Source organism: Siphateles boraxobius, unplaced genomic scaffold (assembly GCF_051911475.1).
Source record: "Siphateles boraxobius isolate OS27281-9 unplaced genomic scaffold, OSU_SipBor_1 26, whole genome shotgun sequence".
Lineage (NCBI taxonomy): Eukaryota > Metazoa > Chordata > Actinopteri > Cypriniformes > Leuciscidae > Siphateles > Siphateles boraxobius.
In genome coordinates, this window is record NW_027508876.1 from 825,006 (window position 1) to 839,697 (window position 14,692).

General features: G+C 37.6%; 3 protein-coding genes across 5 annotated transcripts in view; 1 reads left to right on the top strand and 2 right to left on the bottom strand.

Moving 5' to 3' along the window:
* Positions 1–14,692, top strand: part of LOC143751565 (uncharacterized) — a 166,543-nt gene that overhangs the window by 33,538 nt on the left and 118,313 nt on the right. The window lies entirely within an intron of this gene.
* Positions 1,107–7,022, bottom strand: tubb6 (tubulin, beta 6 class V). 3 transcript variants are annotated; one of them, XM_077244127.1, is made up of 4 exons: positions 6,769–7,022; positions 5,643–5,751; positions 5,175–5,285; positions 1,107–2,285 (listed from the first exon to the last, which is right to left on the bottom strand). In XM_077244127.1, the coding sequence occupies exons 1-4, from the start codon at positions 6,823–6,825 to the stop codon at positions 1,222–1,224; spliced, it is 1,341 nt and encodes a 446-aa protein (XP_077100242.1). In that variant the 5' UTR covers positions 6,826–7,022; the 3' UTR covers positions 1,107–1,221. The 3 variants fall into 3 exon arrangements, with proteins under 3 accessions (XP_077100242.1, XP_077100244.1, XP_077100243.1); XM_077244129.1 differs by lacking the exon at positions 6,769–7,022 and having other exon boundaries at positions 5,175–5,266; positions 5,643–5,730; XM_077244128.1 differs by lacking the exons at positions 5,643–5,751; positions 6,769–7,022 and adding an exon at positions 5,328–5,583.
* On the bottom strand, positions 7,642–12,091 carry cidea (cell death inducing DFFA like effector a). The gene is made up of 5 exons (XM_077245421.1): positions 12,036–12,091; positions 10,974–11,109; positions 9,620–9,775; positions 8,509–8,681; positions 7,642–7,772 (listed from the first exon to the last, which is right to left on the bottom strand). Exons 1-5 carry the CDS (start codon positions 12,074–12,076, stop codon positions 7,664–7,666), a joined length of 615 nt encoding a protein of 204 aa, XP_077101536.1. The 5' UTR covers positions 12,077–12,091; the 3' UTR covers positions 7,642–7,663.

Consider the following 14,692-nt stretch of genomic DNA (forward strand, 5'->3'; position numbering starts at 1 on the left):
GGGAGGAGCTGTGGAGGGAGGAGCTGTGGGGGAGGAGCTGTGGAGGGAGGAGCTGTGGAGGGAGGAGCTGTGGGGGAGGAGCTGTGGGGGAGGAGCTGTGGAGGGAGGAGCTGTGGAGGGAGGAGCTGTGGAGGGAGGAGCTGTGGGGGAGGAGCTGTGGGGGAGGAGCTCTGGGGGGGGAGCTGTGGAGGGAGGAGCTCTGGGGGGGGGAGCTGTGGAGGGAGGAGCTGTGGAGGGAGGAGCTGTGGGGGAGGAGCTGTGGAGGGAGGAGCTGTGGGGGAGGAGCTGTGGAGGGAGGGCTGTAGCGCTGCAGAGAGAAAGGGGGTCGGACCTGTAAGTTGTGCTTGTTCAAATTTTCAGGCTAAGTCAACATTTTCTCAAAACTCCCTACTGCAGCTTTAAATGTGCTTAAGTGGTCTTTTATTTCATTTACTGTATATTATATTATCTGCAAGTACAGTTTTTTTAAAATATACTTTTAGGACTTGAAGAACTCTAAAAGTGCACATTCAATACAAGCGCACTTTTTTCACAAGGGAAATTTTATTTTAATTTTTTTCAATTTCAAAACACTTTATTTGTCCCCAAGGGGCAATTAATGAGGCCACAGAGTCACGTAAACATTATACATAAAAACATTCTACATTAAATAAATAACACAATGTCCACGGAATACATATTAATGGATACCTAATATTAAAATAATAATTAAAATCAAGGCATGGTAAACAAGGGGGCTAGAGATGGTTGAGAATTTAAAAGCTGCACCAATTTGGGAACAAAGGTTGCCTTCCTCCTTTGTGTCCTACAGCATGGACAACGAAGCCGTCGCCGTGAAAGAAGCCACTCAAAAACAGAGAACATTACATGTGAAGTGTCTCGCAAAATCCTTCCAGCCAACCTCAGCGTTTGCTGTTCACTTATAATAGAAAGAGCCCTAATAGGGAGTCCAATAATTTTAAATTATTAACTGGATTTTAATTTGATTAAACCATTTAATTTGTAATTTGATTGAAACCATTTAATACTTAGTAAGCACTATTAATAAATGATTCCAGTCCAAGTGTAGTAAATTATAAAAAACAAAATTATTCTCTGAGACAGTATATGGTCCTCAAAATGCATTTATTTGCAAACACGCTTTGACTTCAGTCATCCACATACAAAACGTAAAAATCACAGCTTAAAAACACTCAAAGCACAAAAAAAAGTGTCTGCTGTTCACTCGTTCACTTCTTCCTCGTCATCCTCAAATGCTTCCTCGCCATCATTGGCTGTGGCCTCCTGGTACTGCTGATACTCCGACACAAGGTCGTTCATATTGCTCTCGGCCTCGGTGAACTCCATCTCATCCATTCCCTCTCCGGTGAACCAATGCAGGAAGGCCTTGCGTTTAAACATGGCTGAAAACTGCTCGGAAATGCGCTTGAAGAGCTCCTGGATGGCCGTGCTGTTGCCGATAAAAGTGGAGGCCATCTTAAGTCCTCTGGGTGGAATGTCGCACACCGCGACTTTAACGTTGTTGGGGATCCACTCTACGAAATAACTGCTGTTCTTGTTCTGAATGGCCAACATCTGCTCGTCGACTTCCTTCATGGACATTGGCCCACGGAAAACGGTAGCCACCGTGAGGTATCGCCCGTGCCGCGGGTCGCAGGCGGCCATCATGTTCTTTGCGTCGAACATCTGCTGTGTGAGTTCAGGCACCGTGAGCGCGCGGTACTGCTGACTTCCTCGCGCGGTCAATGGCGCGAATCCGGGCATGAAGAAGTGAAGGCGAGGGAACGGCACCATGTTGACCGCTAGCTTGCGCAGGTCTGCGTTCAGTTGGCCAGGGAAGCGTAGCGAAGTGGTGACTCCACTCATAGTGGCAGACACTAAGTGATTGAGATCCCCGTACGTGGGTGTGGTGAGTTTGAGCGTGCGGAAGCAGATATCGTACAGCGCCTCGTTGTCGATACAGTACGTTTCGTCTGTGTTTTCCACCAGCTGATGCACCGAGAGCGTGGCGTTGTACGGCTCCACCACCGTATCGGACACTTTGGGTGAAGGCATGACGCTGAAGGTGTTCATGATGCGGTCGGGATACTCCTCCCGGATCTTACTGATCAGAAGTGTCCCCATTCCAGATCCGGTTCCTCCACCGAGGGAGTGTGTGAGCTGGAAGCCTTGCAGGCAGTCGCAATGCTCACACTCCTTTCTGACCACATCCAGGACTGAGTCCACAAGCTCTGCTCCTTCCGTGTAGTGGCCCTTGGCCCAGTTGTTTCCGGCACCTGTCTGTCCTGCAAAAGCAATACAATAAGGGAAGCTTGGTTGGTAACACTTTATTTTGACAGTCCACTTTAGACTTTCTACTAACTGCAAGTAACTTTCCAACTACATGTCAACTAACTATCATTAGAGTATTAGTAGACTGTCTGCTTAATATCTGATAACACTTTATTTTGATGGTCCACCAAAAGATATTCTACTGACTATAAGTAACTTGGCAACTACATGTCAACTTATTCTACTAACCCGAACCATAACACCTAACCATAACCTAACAGTTTACTAATACTCTAATGAGAGTTAGGTGACATGAAGTTGCAAAGTTACTTATAGTTAGTAGAATGTCTAAAGTGGACTATCGAAATAAAGTGGAACCAATTGGTTTGCAATGAAAATGAAATTCAACATTCTCAGCCGCTTGCTACAGCAAACCGTGTGGCCATTGTGGAGCATTCATCATAGCCTATGTGACGTTTATGTTCATTCTTGGGATGCATTCCAGCTGCATTGATGTATTTTTATTAGTGAACGTCATTTATTTCCTCATGTCAAAATAAAATGTCCACACTTGTCTTGAGAAGTGATATTGATGAGAGAACAGTATATTGTTCCTCTTTTATATACACCACCTGCCATATATATAGACATTAAATGTATAGTTCCTCGTGATCTATGTATGAATTTCATAACAAAAAGAAACATTTTGTTATGAAGAAACAGAAATATAACATTAGATTTGTTTGGATTTTCACGGTCATAACTGAAAATCATACGTTCAAGTGCAATTTTAAAGTTACCCACAGTTTCATTTCCCAACAATACATATAAGGTCTGTCTGTAGTCTGTACAAATCAGTAAATTGTTTCTGCAAATGCAAAAGTTATATAAAGTTTTATAGGAAAGGAACATAAATGTGTCACTATACTACATAATTCCCAACACTTCAATTTGAGTTATTTTGTAGTTAAAATGTTTAACTATTATTAAAAAATTTGGAAACATGTAACAACAAAGAATGTGTAAATGTATCCAAATATTTCACTAGTAGTGTATGTCACAGAAATTCACAAAATAATATTTTTCCACTTTAAAGGCACAATGAAGTGCCTTGAAACGCACAGCATTATTCTGTTTTGACGTAATTTCCACTGAAACAGGGAGACAGGGCGGGACATATCGATCAGATCCTCCCCTTTTGATATCGTTATAATTTATATCACAGCTCGACCAGAGACGTTGAGCTCAGAATTCAAATATGTCCGATATGTTGTCTGGTCTCTGGCGACTCGATCACGTGATCCGCTCTGTGTATCGTATCTCTGGACCGGGGCAGCGGCGGTTCGCATGACACTAACGTGAAACAGACCTCATTGGCCCCAATGGTAAATATATTTACACTGTCTGAATTGTTGCCTATCCCCTATATAGTGCACTATGTGCCATTCACCATGTAGAAAATAGTAAATGTGTGAACAAGTGACTGATTTCAGCCACAGCTTTGGCGTCTATTTATAATGTAGGGGGCGGGGCTTCAGATTCTAGAGAGCAATTGATTGGACAGGAAATCTGATGAGAAGCTGAAGTACAGAATGATGTCATTATAATGACTGATCCATATTGGCAGAGTTTTTAAGTATATTCATACTTAAAGCCGAAATGTTTTTATTTTGATTTCATGGGAGCTTTAAATAACCTTTTGTGAAATGGAAAGTTTCCCTGGATGTTAAAGGTTCTTCATGGAACCATTGATGCCAATAAAGAAACTTTATTTTTAAGAGTGCAATATTGTAACAAATTTTGTTTGAAGGAAATTTTTTGTGGTTGTTTTTTCTGGACAGGGACAATGCAAAATATACATTAACCTTAGAGAGGAGAGATGCATTTTACCAGGTTTAGCACTTGTGCTAATTTTCACCTGTAGTCCCTGGGCAGGCTGATGTCAATAAATACACATATTAAAAATACATTATAGACTCTCACATGCACATCAATTATAATACATTATGTAAACATGTTTGTTTTGAAAGTAGCCACTTCTTGGCCCGATGTGAAAAAAAATTAAAATTTACACATGTGGTCAATTCTGTTGGCAACTTATTCCATTTTCTGATGTCCACACATGAGAAAGCTGAGCTGCCAAGGGCTGTTTTACACTGAGGAATCCTACACTCGCCCCGAACAGTCGACCCAGTGACTCTTGTTGTAATTTCTGAGCTGAATGAAATAAACTTTTTTACCGGAGGGGCTGCGATACCATTTATTATCTTAAAACAAAAGACAGATGTTTGAATATATAATTATGTTTTCGAAACCTAATCTACTATTTTTTTTAAGAATATGACAATGGTGAAATAATCGAGATTTCTTGTCATGAACCTTAAGAGAGCTTTTATACAATGATTCCAGAAGCCTTAGTGCTGTTTTACATGCCTGTGACCAACTCGTTATGCAATATCGAAAGTGCGGAATTATCATCGCATTTAGATATAAATTGGATGCCTCTGTGGTCAAAGAGTTCCTAATATATCTAAAATGTGCTATATTAAGTTTTAGCGTGTTTGTAATCTTTTTAATATGTTTTTTAAAATTTAAATTTGGGTCAAGAATGACTCCTAAATATTTAATTTGGTGAACCCTTAAAATTTCCTGTCCCTCAATAATGATTTTTGGTTCAGTTTTACATAATGAGAACTTATGACAGATTGTGAAAAACATAGAAACCGTTTGTCAACATTCAAAGTTAAATAAATAAGATAAATAAATAAGAGCACATGTTCTAAAAACCCATAAAAACAAATTTTACAATTATGTGTTGTTTATAGCCTACATTCTTTGGCTTGAAGTTAACAGACCTACAAAAAAAAAAAAAAAAGAGAGAGTTTGGCATGTTGACACAGTACCAAAGATGAAGTTGTCTGGTCGAAAAAGCTGTCCAAATGACCCAGAACGAACACTGTCCATAGTTCCAGGCTCCAGGTCCACCAGCACAGATCTGGGAACATACTTGTGAGCTAAACACACACACACACACACACACACACACACACACACACACACACACACACACACACACACACACACACGGCTATAAATCTTGTTTGCTGTAAAATATATGCTGTCAAACTTTATCACTAAAACAAATGATAAATGAATTAAATGATAAAACATTGCACATTTTATAAATTAATTCATATTTGTTTATTATTAATTTATGTAAATCCTTTAATAAAACATTATGCTAGTGCAGTCAGAGCAGGAAATTCCTCTGAGCTGACTACACTGTTCAAAGTTTAAGGTCATTGTGAGTTTTTGAGGGGGAGCAAAACAAGAGCACTGATTCATACTTGCACACTGATGCACATACTTACAGGACGCCTCGTTGTAGTACACATTAATTCTGTCAAGCTGCAGCCCTGAATCACCCACATAGTTGCCGGCTGGGTCAATGCCATGCTCGTCGCTGATGACTTCCCAGAACTAGATGTGACACAGTTGTTTTGCGTTAGTTCAGATAGATTTCAAAGCATGAGATTCTTTGAGTGTTGAGATTCTTTGCATACTCGTGCACAGTAGGATACATGTTGCCACACCCAGTGCAACTGATGTGCACTTAAATATAACGGGTTGTTGCCCACCATGACTCAAGCATTAAACACATTTAAATAGGCCTACACTAAATATGATCAAACCACACATTGACAAACTGTAATCAGCTGTAGAGAGAGAGTTGTACTGTAGATTCCAGATGCGATTCATTTTAACGGTTTCAAACGGTTTAGTTTGGTAAAGTTTGTAGTACACTAGACTAGGGTAAGAAATACCTAGATAAAGAAATGCACGAAAAAGAACCGGATCTTAAAAGGATAGTTCACCCCCCAAAAATGAAACTGTTGTAGCCTAATCATTTACTCATCCTCAGGTTGTTCCAAACCTGTATAAGTTTATTTCTTCTGTTGGATACAAAAGAAGATATTTTAAAGTATTTTGGTAACAAATGACGGCACCCATTGACTTCCATAGTAGAAAAAAAAATACTATAGAAGTTAATGGGGCATATACATTTTCATTTTTTGGGTGAACTATCCCTATAAGAGTCGGGAATCCTATTTTAATCACTGAAAATTAACGTTCAGGAATCGAATCACACTGGTCGTGCAGTACGTTATGATTCATTGAAAAGAATCGGATCATACGAGTCATTTGTTTAAGAATCGAACTACACTTTCTGCACTGCAGCTGTTTTGCATTCAATATGTCTGTAATAAATAGCGGTGTTGCGCTGTAAAACTTTTTTTGGGAACTGCCATGACTGAATCCTCAGCTTCAGGTACTTTTTTAAAGTTTCCCTAAAATAGTTTCTCCCAAAAAAACAACAAAAAAAACTAAGTTTCATTCTGCATATGTCTGTATTAATCAGTAAATTGTTTTTGAAAGTGCAAAATATAGTTTAGAAACGACACAGTGTAGTAGGCAAATACAATATATGTAACTAACCTTTGTTCCAATCTGATTGCCGCACTGTCCGGCTTGAATGTGAACGATTTCCCTCATAATTGTAGTTGTATGAAGATGCTCCTCAAAATCTGAGCTCTGCTCGACTGCAGGGTGACTGTGAGTTCACTGAGACACACGAGCTGCAGCTTTCACACGATTGGTCGGAGTTTGAATGACACATCAGCTGCACAATCACACAAGTGTGCTGTCATTTCTCTCCTAGTCACAAATTCTGCCATACGTTGCAAAATAATATATCAGGCTACAAAACAATTATATATCAGTATGTTCAGAGTAACCTGTATTTGAAAAGAAAGTCTAGACATTTATACATGAAGCCTACTTGTCTTTTCCGAGCAGTCTCGACATCAGCTTGATATTTAGCACAAATCTACCTTAATCATGATGTTAATCTGCTTTGTTTTCCATTATATTGTCTTTTTAGATACCAGATACATGTCCTCAAAAAATACATTTGAGGCATATGTGACACAATAAGTGTGTATTCCTGACAAAACCAACATAATCTGGTCACCCAGAAACACAAATCTTGGATCTTTGGGACCTTTTTGGAGTTTCATTTTGATGGATAAGTAAATCAGATAAAGTCTTTTTAAAATGCAGTCACAAAACAAGTCAAACTGGAGATCATTTTTCAGCACAAGCTTGATAAAATGTGACGATAATAAGCTGTCATTTAGTACACTTTTTTTTTTATTCACAGTACAGATTCACACACATTTAATGTTATCACCCTCGAAATAAGCAGTTTTTCCTGCATGTAAAAGCATAATATACCAACCATATTAAATACTGATGTTTGTCTAAGCATGCAAGCACAAACTAAACATAAGTGCACTATTATTCCCCCCCCCCCCACTATCTGATGTGACGTTTAGCTACAGCATTCCTCTTCCCCAATATACCGCAACACATACGAGGATCCGCACAGCAGAACCTGACCCGTCAGTTTGGCCACGTACATGAAACATCGCAGTAAAAACCTGAGGAAGGAAAAAGGGAGTAATATTAATATAAATGGTCACTTTAAGACAGACTTTTTTGTACTAGACTTCATACAGTAACAACAAGGTAGAATTTTGCCCCATGGTAATCAGATTGTTCTTAGAAGTACATTTTCAATGGTAAAAGTTCTGTATTAAATTAGATGATAAAATTATAGAATCATGTTCACGAGTAGCCTAGTGTCCCACTTTTGGATCCAACTGTATGTGTCAAGAAAATTATTTATAATTCAAGTCACCTGCATCAAATCAAAATTGACAATTCTTATTTTTAAATTGAATATTGCAGTATTTATTATAAATTATTTGTCTTTGCACATTATTTTTCTAATCTCACATGCCTCGTAATCTTTAATCAAAATAACTTGCAGCATCTCTTCTCTTCTCTGATGACGAGGGCGGGGCAACCTGTCACTCACATGAGATCAGCCAATAGCAAACCACATCCATCCAATCAAGCTCCGCCTTATAACGATTCTTGTTCCAGAAGCAGTTTCATTCGTTTATACGTCACAATAGGGAAGAACAGACTATCACAACTTCTGCTTCATGCTGACTTTAAGATTGCAGATTTAAATCCTGGCATTAGGAAATTCATATGTGTGTGTGTGTGTGTGTGTGTGTGTGTGTGTGTGTGTGTGTGTGTGTGTGTGTGTGTGTGTGTGTGTGTGTGTGTGTGTGTGTGTGTGTGTGTGTGTGTGTGTGTGTGTCTTACATCAGAAAGTACTTGGCTCTGGTACACTTGATGTCGTATGAGAGTGAGTATATTTCATAGAGTGTGGCTTTAACAGTGAGGCAGCCCAGAAAATCCTTTGGGTTCAGCTTGTACAGGTCAAAGCTCAATTTGGCAATTCCACTTCTTCTCGTCTGTCGGAAACTTGGCAGAGGCTGGGAAATATGGATTGAGGGCAAAACAAATATTTTGTGAGACAAAATCACTGACTGAAAGCAGTTACGTCATCAGAGTTTTGGGTAAATACAAGCCTGCGCCCTAGTGGAACAAAACACAAAGATGGGTCAACTAAAATAACTCTTGCAATAATGAAATGAATACGCTTTAAATAACAAAAGTTGAAGATAGTTTCAAATCTTCTTGTTAAGAAAAAATAAAACTGATAAACAAACAGCTGCAAATAAAGCAACACTTGGGATCTGGTTTATCCGGCTCTAGGGAACGCAATCCTGATTAGACATAGTTTCAAATCTGTCTTCATTGTTTGCAAAAGTACAGCTTATGAAACACAAAACGGGAAAATGTCTTGTAAAGCATGCAGTAAAAAAAAAAAAATTATATATATATATATATATATATATATATATATATATATATATATATATATCCTGTTATATTTACTGTAAGAACTGTCAGATGTGGTTTGCTAAAATTCTCTCTAAAAAAGTATAAACATTTTTCAGGATTTTTTCAGGGATTGCATTTTGATGACACTATATTTTGAAATTCACACACAGTATTACAGATATGCTGTATACAGAAGAATTTTAATTAATCGAAATTATAGCTTTTTCGTGAAACGTGGCATAATTAATAACTTCATAACAAAATAATAAATAATTAGAAAGTTAAATAGAAATAAAATCAAATGTTATGTTTAACACATCACTTTTGGGATCATAATGTTACTGTTTATTAATGTAAAACAGGGATTCCCAAACTCTGAATCCCTTCACTTCAAACTTTAAATATAATTTGTACTTGTTATTTACTTAACCCCTGAGTTTTTAAGTTATTATTTGAATAATTTAACAACACATTTGCATGTTCACGGTTCCGATAAACATAAATATATGTGCTGTAAGTGCTGTACCAGTTTGCTAGGGGTCCAAACGTCCCCTTTCTCCAGGACCATGAATAGAGTATTAGTAGGCAGAGACTGGAAAAAAGCCTCGGAGTCCACCACTGTCCCATCATCCTCCAGCACCAGTGTGAGCAACTGACACGTCATCAAGAAAGAGCTGGCCACCTGCAGAGAGAGAGAGAGAGAGAGAGAGAGAGAGAGAGAGAGAGAGAGAGAGAGAGAGAGAGAGAGAGAGAGAGAGAGAGAGAGAGATCATGAGTTCACGAATGGTGCAAATGTTAGTAGGCTATATATTTATATATATATATATATATATTTATATTTCAGTGTCTTTGTTTATCCCGAGGTTTTCCCGCAGCCTGCCGGATCCAGGCCGTGTCCAGATCTAACGAAGGACTTTCGCCTGGACCCGATGACAATGCAGTGCTGAAGTGCCAAATAGCCTCTCCCTATGAAGGATCCCTATACCACTCTACAGATAAAGCGTTGTGGATTTTTTTGGTTCGCGTACCTACCCAAAGTGATAAGATAAAATAAAATGCTGCATCAAAATTTATAGACAAGACAAGTAGTTTGTTTAGGCATGGTTTGTAAGGAATTACAAACCTGCGCACATATATTCAAACGCACATAACTATAGAATCAATTCTTAATGCGCATGTGAACGCCATCAGCGTCTATCACAGGTTCACGTTTAAAGTCTGTTTAGAGAGAACGGTGTCGTCTTAGCGGCCCCTAATCTAATAACAAATGATCATTTAGACGGAAGTGAATCAATCAAAACTAACTTTAGCTGGAAAAAACATTTTTCAAGAGCCACTATAAAACCAAACCAATCTCTGTTACCTTAAATGATATGTTTATCTCTGTAAAGCTGCTTTGAAACAATCTACATTGTTAAAAGCGCTTTATAAATGAGGATGACTTGACTTGACTTATATATATGCAGGCTTGCTGGTGAGCAGGTCTTATGCTACAATCAAAATTTAGAAAAATTTGTATTCACTTCAGAAATTTCCATGACTTTTATTATTATTTTATAATAATAAAATAATTATTATGAATAATAATTATTTATAATAGTTTATGCGAGTCCCAGCCCACCCCAAACCGACTTTTTCATCTCACAATTTTGACCTTTTTTCTTGCAATTCCGAGTTTCTTACTTAAAAAAGTCTGAATTGTAAGATAATAAATCACTTACCTTCCCCAGCTCAGAATTGCAAGCAAAAAAGTCACAATTTTGAGAGAATTTTTTTAAACAGTTATTTCAAATATAATATTTCACAATATTAGTGTATTAAATGAAGATGTGGCCTTGTGGAGCAGAAGAGTGGTCTCTTGAATGCTGGTATAATCTGACCTGCTCGCTGAGGTCTGCTAGAGACGTGCTCGTGAAGCCTGTCCTCCTGCGCCGGCTCTGCGAGCACACCCTGTACGGACGGGCCTGAGGAGGAGGCAGCATCCGCTGGGCAAGAGACGTCATCGACGACACAGACCTGGTGAGGGTTAGTGCAGTTACATCTGACACTTTGAATATGACAGAGTTTGGGGTATAGAAATCATTGTTATAACGTCAGGACAGTCTATAGTTTCTGGACTCAGACTGGCTACAGCTTGCCTGAATTCCAGAAATAACAGCTTTCTGTGAGGATTTAACGGACATCAGTGACCTAGGCAATTTGCCATTGACCAAACAGTTTGGTTTGTCAAGAGTGAGTTATGGTTATATAAACAGGAAATTAAATGTTTACTGTCTGATATTGTGCCAATAATGCAATGCTTGATAAAACACAGCAGATAATAGTAGTACAGATCACTTAAACTATTGTGAAATAAAACAGCTCTTAATATAAAATGTGGTCACATTTGATAGGCGTTTAATTATTTGATTTGTGCATTTAAGAATTGCTACAATACAGTTTGTTTCAAAGCAGCTTTAGAGATAAACAGGAAAGTAATGATATTTTATGCAAACAAACTAATTCTGCTGTAAAGCAGCTCTAAAAAAGACAATAGTGACATTATTCAGCTAGTTAGTTGATACTATTAAAAATATAATATTTTACACCAAGCGCCAATTTGTTACATTGTTACTAACAATGAATAATAAATATTTAACAGCATTTATTAATTTAGCTTAATGTTAATTTAGAAATATAGTTATTCTGTTCATTTGTTTTTAAAACATTGTTAATGTATACAAATTTACATTTTAAAAACACCATGTCGAAGTTAATAGCTATGGCCATGCTGTAAATATATGTTGTAACTAATGTATTAACTAATGTTAGCAAATTGAACCTTAAAGTGTTACTATTAGATTTAAAATAAAACAAAACTTTCATTTTTGACCAAAAATCCTGTTTCTCTCCAACATTAAAGCCTAAACATTATAATTTTTAAAGCCCAAATAGTGTCTTACCTCATTACAGATGTAGGAACTAATGTTTTAGCGTACTCCATACCTCCCAGAAACACATGCACTGAGCTGTAGCCGGAAGAGAGTATAATCTGAAGAACGTGGGACACAGGAGGAGTTTGTGTTGCTGGACTGATGTAATGGTCAAGTGTGCAGTACTTGACTCCAGGGGCCACTGCTCAAATTAAAACAAACAAGTTCATATAATTAATGTAGTAATGAATGAGCACTAGTGACCTATTTCAGGTCTTTTCCTCACACTACGCTATAAAGGCTGTTTTGTTCTAGGTTGTGAGTGTATAATGAATTGCAAGTCTGTAAACCACAGCTGGGATGAACCATGCAGTTCTCCATGAATTTGATACGAGTCAGTCTGACTTATAATACCGTTATGAAATTTGATACGTTTAAAAATACCTGCTGGCCATTTGTGCTCTGTTGAAGATGAGTAAAGGCTTTCTGCACAGTATTGTGTTTGCATTTCAGGATTGTAGTCCTGAAAAACAAAATAATTATAAAATAACTACATTTATTGGTGGATTTCATAAATTAAATTTCAAAAATTACTATTCTTACTCTATAATTACTATTACTATTCACTACTGGTGAATTTTCGACATGAAATTCACGGAGCAGAGCAAAGCATATGAGACTAGTGCTGAAGAAATGTGGATCTGAAATATTTGATCTGATGAGAGACCACAGCCTGATTAATGTGCTAGGAATGTTTATTCAAACAAACATTTTATTTATTCAAATGTTTTAAAGAAACACATTAAAATAACCTTTCTTTTATGCAGTCCAGTCAGGACAGGTGTAGAACTGTCAGTGTAACCCCTTACAAATTACATGCAGGGATGAAATCACTATCATGTTACAGCATGAACAAAAACATTGAGGGTAAAAAAAAAATGACAGACATTATATGATCTGAAGATTACACTGTTCACCTAATTGTTAGTATTTCAATTAACAAAATAAAATGCATGTACTAAATTTAAACAGATGTTGTTTTCTAGTAATACAACCCAGCCCACTTACTCCTGTTTGGAACAACAGCACTCTTTGTACTTCACATTCATTTACATAGTTTGGGTACAAGTTGTAAAACCAATGTAAAGCTATAGCGTCTGCGTCCGAGGATGTGAACTGCAAAGAGTTAAACGTCACGGGCTGCCATTTCATTACGGTAATGGACAGGGGCGTCGTCAGCCGATTTTACCGGGGCTTCAGCCCCGAATGTTTTGAGTGTAGCCCCGAATGTATTTTGAAAAGTTGACTGATATGAAACCGGACAATATAGCCTAACGTTATGTAAACCCCCGAAATCATAAGTTGCCTTATTTCATTGTGCTTTGGCTTTGCTGCTGTCTCTGACTGGTGATTGTTGAAATCTGTCTCACACAGACGCACCACGTGAGTGTTTTCACTGTTCAGCCTTTCGTAGAATATCTCCAGGATTTGCGCGCAACAGCAAACAATCTCACAGCAATTTAAAATAAATAAATAAATAAATAAGGCAGTCAGCACCGCCGCACAGTCCTCTGTCAGATGAGATGTTGTCAGGCTTTATTTAAGTAAAACTCAGAAAAACAAACTTTCCTGTCGTGTCAGCCGTGTGTTCGCGGTGCGCAACTCTTCAATATCACGCGCAAATGCGGCGCGCCCTGTATCACGCAAAAGAAACTACGAGTAGGCCTATGTAACGTTGTGTTCTGTCGTCAATTAAGTATTGAAATAACCAAAAGGGAGATTAAAGCTGCGTCAAAACTCTATGTCGGGGCTTTTGTATTCCTTTGTAGGCTACATAAATGTTACACATTTTGGCGTAGCCCTACTAATTTTTCATTATTATTATTTTAACATTTTATCAATATTGGAAAGTCATCAAAACTGACTTGGGTCATTAAAAAATATACATTTTGTGACCAAAAATTTGAAAAAATACATCTAGCCTAAATTATCGTTCATGGCATTCTTTTAACTATAGCAACCCAATTTGTCTAGATCTGTAATATTATTTCGTATAATGAGGTTGTCTTTGTTATAAATTATATTGTATTTTTTTATTGTGAGTGTGAAGGCTGCGCAGTCGTGTGATTTAGTCAGCTTGATTAACATTATTCCTACAATGTATTCCTATTTAACACAGATGTGCTTGGCTAATTATATAAACTATAAGCAAAATTCACAAGTATAAATAGATTTATTTATAAAATGTATAAGTATAAATAAATATATATATATATATATATATATATATATATATTTATAAAATGTATAAGTATAAATATATATATTTATTTGTATGGTCCTCCTCGAATGTGTTCGAATATTTCACCAGTATCAGCCTTTTCACCGTTTGAATCAATCCGCTTGTCTGTGTTTGCACAACTTGCATCATTAAGCCAGTAGGTGGCGACTAGTGACTGTCTTTATGAGTGAACAATTTAACTTTAATTGAACTGATTAGTGCCAAAAACATTGCTTAACTCAAGAAAGAAACAAGTTGCTGAAACCAATCTTTATTGCTAATATATAAATTGTTCATTTGCCCAGTAGCACCTCAATGCAGTACACGAAATCCACGGGGAGGAGTCGGATCAAGATCCAAGGGGTGGAGATGGGCAGGATTAGGGGTGGGTTTAGGGATTAGGGGG

Coding starts and splice junctions, on each gene's coding strand:
- tubb6 (XM_077244127.1), bottom strand. CDS start 6,825: ATGAGGGAAATCGTTCACATTCAAGCCGGACAGTGCGGCAATCAGATT. Junction 5,752..6,768: donor GCAATCAGATTGGAACAAAG/GTTAGTTACATA, acceptor TGTCACATCTAG/TTCTGGGAAGTCATCAGCGA. Junction 5,286..5,642: donor GTACTACAACGAGGCGTCCT/GTAAGTATGTGC, acceptor GTGTGTGTTTAG/CTCACAAGTATGTTCCCAGA.
- cidea (XM_077245421.1), bottom strand. CDS start 12,076: ATGGAGTACGCTAAAACATTAGTTCCTACATCTGTAATGAG. Junction 8,682..9,619: donor TTTGGACCCCTAGCAAACTG/GTACAGCACTTA, acceptor CATATTTCCCAG/CCTCTGCCAAGTTTCCGACA. Junction 7,773..8,508: donor AGAGCCAAGTACTTTCTGAT/GTAAGACACACA, acceptor TTCCTTCCTCAG/GTTTTTACTGCGATGTTTCA.